Source organism: Trachymyrmex cornetzi, unplaced genomic scaffold, assembly GCF_001594075.2.
Source record: "Trachymyrmex cornetzi isolate Tcor2-1 unplaced genomic scaffold, Tcor1.1 scaffold610, whole genome shotgun sequence".
Taxonomy (NCBI): domain Eukaryota; kingdom Metazoa; phylum Arthropoda; class Insecta; order Hymenoptera; family Formicidae; genus Trachymyrmex; species Trachymyrmex cornetzi.
In genome coordinates this window covers 123,910-130,660 of record NW_017299927.1, presented here as the reverse complement: position 1 = coordinate 130,660, position 6,751 = coordinate 123,910, and the positions used below count along the sequence as shown (strand labels likewise).

At 31.6% G+C, this 6,751-nt stretch overlaps 1 protein-coding gene across 1 annotated transcript in view; it reads left to right on the top strand.

The window, feature by feature from the left end:
* Positions 1-5,356, top strand: part of LOC108766747 (uncharacterized) — an 11,805-nt gene extending 6,449 nt beyond the window's left edge. Inside the window, exon 3 of the mRNA XM_018516245.1 lies at positions 5,266-5,356. Within this exon, the coding sequence (XP_018371747.1) occupies positions 5,266-5,356 (91 nt within the window). The remainder of the gene's footprint in view (positions 1-5,265) is intronic.
* The last annotated feature ends 1,395 nt before the right edge of the window (positions 5,357-6,751 follow it).

The window sequence follows — 6,751 nt, the reverse complement described above, 5'->3', positions numbered from 1 at the left end:
CCCATGGTGAAAAACTAGGGGTTCCATTTAAAAAAACCATCGTGACCCCTGAATGACCTTCAAAATGACCTTCCAAGGATTTTTCAAGGTCAGCACCATACTTCCCCCGTGTAACCCTAAACTTTTCATACGAAACATTTTTCTCTATCCCTACTAGTTTTCGAGATATTTGACTGGATCACTTCAGATGGTCCACCTTGTATATAAAATATGGTAACATAAAATAAAATTTGTATTATATTTATAAAAGTTTCATTGTGTGTGTGTGTGCGCGCGCGCGCGCGCGCGCGCGTGTGTGTGTGTGTGTGTGTGTGTGTTGCGTGTGGGTAGGTGGGTGCACGCGCGCGCGCGTGTGTAATATATTTATCATGACGAATTTAATGTTAGTATATATATTGCTGCATGTGGTTCTATCTTTGCTTCTTCATTACAGCATTGCCCGGACTTCATTAAATCATTATATATTCTCCATGTGCCGTGTATTCTTCTGATATATGCTATGTAATGTTGACTAGTATACGCGATTACACCGGCTAATCTAAAAATTCAATATAAGGCAATGATGAATTATCATCATAATGAGTGATTTTTAAAAAGGTTTATATAGTCACATGTTCATAAAGACTATGCTTCCTAAATATCTAATGTCACAAATTTAAAAAAATCATGTTAATTACAATTTTTAATTATTAAAAAATTTATATGTCTCTTTTCATGTACAAATAATTTTTACATATTTAAAATTTTTAATATAAAATATTGTAAAAATACCAATTTATCATATATGTATATATACATATAAAGTAAGAAAACGGAATTTTATTTAAATAATGTGCAATTGCAAGGTATATTATTATATTATTACAATATAATATAATGTAATATATTATACCTACTATATTATACAATATTTTAATAGATATTTTATTATGTTTGCGAGAGTAAAATTATTTTACTCATAAATTACAATTCATTATGTATATTTCCATATTTTTTATCCCCTTTTTTTTATTACCCTTGTATTTTATTGTCATAGAAGATTTCTATTCAAGTAGTTATAATAAAATTATTTTTGTGCATGCAAAAAATTAAATGTACTCTATTTCTTATTTATATACAAATTTTTATGTAAGTTTTATTTGTTAGAAACATATTTTTGAATAAAGTTGCAAATATATATCATACCTATGTTCCTGTTTTAAAATATTTATTGTTATAGGAAAATCTTTTAATTGACAACTAATGCCTGTCTTATCATCCAAACATGCCCGAATGTCAAGTTCAATATATAGATGTAAATTAAATTTAACGTATTCAATACGGCGTCCAGGACATCCAGATTGTTGACATTTAACATTCCTTATTTGGAAATTGTGATGAAGTGCTTCTTCCAAGCACATGAATCCTTTTTTATGAATTATTTGATGATTAACACCAAGTACTGATATATTATGTATCTCTTTTTGACATTCATGTGAGGAACATTCAGATATTTTATTGACGCATGGTTGATCTTTAGTAAGATTTGTCCACATCACAGCAATATTATTATATACGTCTATTATATGCACATTGCCAGCTTCTGTTGTTGGTAACTTTAATTCATTATTATTTAATAACAATATAATTCTCTCCTTATAAATAATGGTATTTACATCGTTATTTAAAATTAATTGACAAAATTTTAGGAAATTGTTATTCGAATTATTTATATAATTAAAATAATTTTCATCTTCTAAAGCAACAAATGTAATAATTTGGGCAATCGAGTCAAAAGGACAAGTATTTTGAATTTCATATGTAGTTCCATTGATTTTCAGTGGTTGTAAGAAAGAACCATTTCGGAGGAAGAAATTTTTTATTGATTTTTTTAACTTTCTGTTTTTAATATATTTTATTTCCGGATATGGCTTGAAATATTTGGATTTTTTGTTAGTAAGTCTGTTTTTGTAAGGAGATTTTGTACGTTCTGATAATTTGATATTTTCATTGATTTCTTCATTTTGTTGTAATGAATATGTTTCAATTTCACCTTTATTCATCCAATTTTCATATTGATTCATATCTTCATTGTTATCAATTTCCTTATCAATATTATTATTTATATGAGTAGTCTTTAGGTTATTGTCATTAATATTTAAAACATTATTGTTCATATTAGAAGTTACAATAGCAGCAGATGCTATTTTCATAGTTCCATCAATGGATCGTAAATGCATCTTAATAAATTTGTCTGCACGCAAAGGAGTTTGTACATTTTTGAAAGTGTATTCTCGTAAGTCTTTAAAATATTCTTCACAATGTGCTGATGTTGCACGTACATACTTCGAATTAAATATGGGAGCTAAAACTCCAGACCATAATGGAAATTCTAAACATAATCTTGTTAGTTGTTTATAGAATTCAGGTAAATAAAAAGCATTTAAACGAGAAGCTTTTATATCACTATCTATTTCCGCTTGTATTTTTAACTTCTCAATCCAAATATGAATTTCGTCACTATAGTTATCATCCTCATGATTATTTGCATTCATTATAATATCGTTTTCTTCTATTTCGTCAGTAACTTCTATATTATCAATATCAAGACTAGTATGATGAATTTCGATTGCAATATAATGTTCTAATTTTTTTTTTGCTTCCTTTGCTGGTGAAGGGAATCCCGTACTATAATATCCTTCATATTGTAGAATACTGACGGTTAATGTAAACAATAAAATTGATTCGAATTTTTGGAATGATTGACAACTTATCATAAGTGCAACACATCTTACAAAAAATGTTTTTATTTCGAAATGTTTTTTATCGAAACATTTCCAACGGCAAACAAGTTTTATTAAGTGTGCAACATCAACTCTTATATATGTATCAGCTGGTCGAATAATTTTGGTATTGCAATTATTAATCGCAGAATAGCACGATGATACATATTCTTTAATAGTCATTCGATTAAAAGCAGATGTCATTGCGCCTAAAAAAGCTCTCGAATAATCAGAAATTGCTTCTTCTGGTTTAGTTGCACCCGCACGTAACCATTCTTTAATCCAATATTCAATGGAATTGGTGTCATGTTTCTCAGATATCATTTCATGAACTGGTATTGTTATTCCATCAATGTTTACAACAATGACATATAAAAAAATGTGGCCACTCTTTAAACCATTTGCAATTAAAATTTTTTAAACAAAACTTCCTGTTGCATCCATAACAATTCTTCTATATGGTTTTTTCCGACAATATTTTTTGTATACATGCATTTGCGTTGGAGTTCTGTAATGCACACAAACTTTATCTAAAGTAATTTCATGTATGCTACTGCAGTATGGAGATGTGTGTTTCATTTTTCTTATGGTATAAATTGGATCTTTGCCGTCTTTTGGACCAACATCTAAAGTTTTGTCATGATATTCCTGTTTCACTTTACGACAGATGATTTATATAAAAGAGGAGGTTCAATATCACCAATTTTCATTTCTTGCGTAGCTATCCTTCTTCGCCAATTTGAGACCCCTTCAACTAATAAATCTTTTCCAATCATTGGCCGTTTTTGAAAACGAAGTTGTCGTTTTATTTTTTCATGTGAAATTATCGATATATCTTTTGTAATACACCGCATAATCAAGTCTTCTCCTCTCTTAGGTTCTGTATCTACATAAGCAGTAAAAGGAGATCCACAGGATTTACTTTTGCATTTCCCATTAATTATAATAAAATAAGAACGATTATCAGAAAAAAAAACTTTTGCTCTTTTAAATACATATGCACATGGTAATTGCATATTACTAAATTGACGCCAGAATTCATCGCTAATAATGTCACTCCAAGCACCAGGCTTAAGACAACCATATCTTTTGTCCTTATATTCTATATTCCAGCTTTTATTTCAGTCCAGAGTTCATATGTTATATAAAGATTAAATGTACTTAAATTATGATTCTCTTTAGAAATATCCAATGTAGTATTTGATTGTTCAGTAGTATCTAACGAGGACGTTGTATCATTTTTGGATTTTTCAAGTTTATCTTCTTCAATATTTAAGTTTAATTTCATTTGAGTTAAAATTCCTCGTCTATTTTCACGTACATTTATATATACACTATGTGCATTCCATTTATTATTCAAAGCGTCACTAATACCCTGCCATATCTTTGAAGTATATGGTGGTAAATTCCTATCTTTTAAAAAAACATCACTGAACATTTCAAGAGCTGCTACAGCTTCGTTTACTGATACAGAAACACGTGGCATCTAAAAGGATTAAAGGCTGGATTTATAAAATATCATTAATAATAAATTATTAATATTATTAATAAGATTAAACAATAGAGTGATTCAGACTAGCCGAAGGGTTCGCCGGCACGTACGTATTCCTCATGAAAAACTGAGTCGAAAAGTCCTCTACATTTTTCAATTTTCGCAAAAAAAAGTTTGAAAAAATTCCCAAAAAATCTGAAAAAATTCTTAGAACTCCATGAGAAGAAAATAAATAATTTTTGTCTCATGCAGTTTTTTAAAGTTGATGGTAGTTGAGCAAAAATGATTGAAAACCAATATTCAGCAATTTTTAGTAATTAATATTATTAATATCTCATTAACTGTTGCGACCACTGCAAAATGGTACAGGACTTTTCGACTCATTGTCAGTTTTTCATGAAGAATACGGACATGCTGGCTCCTTCGACTAGTATGAATCATCCTATATATAGGTAAGCAGTTAACCTTAAAAAACTTGAACAGAAAATTATTAATCACACTATCTGTATTAAAGACAAATCTGTATTAGAGAATGGACTGCGCGATCCGTATCTAAGTAGTGTATCAAATGTGGTCGACAATAATCAGAGAGAGGGATCGTGGGAGACGGCCAATCTCCCTCTCATTCCCTCTCCCATTACACCGTTGAATGGAAAGAGATAAAAATGGCCGTCTCTCAGCTAACACAAAGTTACAGTCAATAATCTCTATAAGCATTCGTTTGGTGGTCGCTTACAGATGTTTGGTAGTCTATTCCCGATGATTGGTAGTCGAATAACTGAAAATATCAATAAACGGCACATGCTTGCGAATTGACCCTGTTTGTTTCTAAAGTTCGGATTTTTCGATTGCATATATAGGCTTTGTTCCAAAATAAAAATAATCTATGTCTTTGAGTAAAATCATCTAATATACAATAATGTAACAAGTATATATAATATCAAACACTATAATATGATTACAACATTGTTTGCTTACCTTATTAATAAATGAATTACGTACGAATTATAGAGTTCCCTTAGAAAAAGTATTAGGGCAGTTACATATGCAAGTGAGCAATAACAGTGGGAAGTCACGTGGGTTGGGTCACATGGCACGTTGATCACGTGAGTCACGTGGCCAGAGATGTACATATGTAGCTGCGTTCCGATAGTCACTGAAAGTACTAAAAATCTATAGTTTACGTTGCGTGTACTATAGATTTTCAGAACTAAAAATAAATTTTGAAAAACGGCCTATATATGCTTTCGGGAAAGTCGAGTTATAGAAATGTACATGTTCACGAGTATACATGATTTTTTGATATTTTCAGTTATAATTTCAATTATCGGGAATGAACTACTAGGTCAGTAAGCGACCACCAAACGAATGCTTACAGAGATTATTGTATGTGCAGTCTGCAAAGCCGAGTTTTACAAGTGGGGGGGCCAACTTCACGCGCGTTCGTCTCTTTTTGATATTATTCGTTATATCTTTGACTACCAAACGTTCGGAATGGACTACCAAACATCTGTAAGCGACCACCAAACGAATGCTTACAGAGATTATTGTATGTGCAGTCTGCAAAGCCGAGTTTTACAAGTGGGGGGGCCAACTTCACGCGCGTTCGTCTCTTTTTGATATTATTCGTTATATCTTTGACTACCAAACGTTCGGAATGGACTACCAAACATCTGTAAGCGACCACCAAACGAATGCTTACAGAGATTATTGTATGTGCAGTCTGCAAAGCCGAGTTTTACAAGTGGGGGGGCCAACTTCACGCGCGTTCGTCTCTTTTTGATATTATTCGTTATATCTTTGACTACCAAACGTTCGGAATGGACTACCAAATACCACCAAACGACCACCAAACGAATGGTAATGGTCATTTTTAGATTTTTATTAGTGGGGGGCCAACTTCACACAGCTGAATCCCAGCCACTTGACGTACACCTTGTCTCCCTTCCTGCGCAGTACTTTCTCCACGAGATACACGTCCAGATGAGTAGCGCGATGCAACTCATGCTCGTAAAACGCTTCAGCGATAGATCAGTCACTCCTTGTTAGTCAGTCAATTGACAAATCAGTCATTTCCAACAAAAAAAAAGTTATAAAAATGTATTCAGTCAGTTAGTCAGTCAGTCAGTCAGTCATGTAAAATCTGTGATCCTCGCAAGGTTTGGAGATGCAGTATGAATATTCTATTTACAGCTAGTGTTTTAGGCTCAACAAAATTGCTCACACTTTTTCAAAGGATTTACCGATTAATTCCATACATTTTTCGCTAATAGTTCATCAGCAGTTCGATAGCCTACCAATATCTATTGAATATCTATTGAACGCTGTTCTCTAGATACTTAATAATGCCACGAAGAAGTGAGATATAAAATATCGATGATCGATGTAAGTATAGCAGATAAAATGATTATGTCCTTCGTTATGTTTTTCCATAGTACATATATCGTGTTGTCATCTCTTACGTATATAGATACATTCATATATATATATATATATA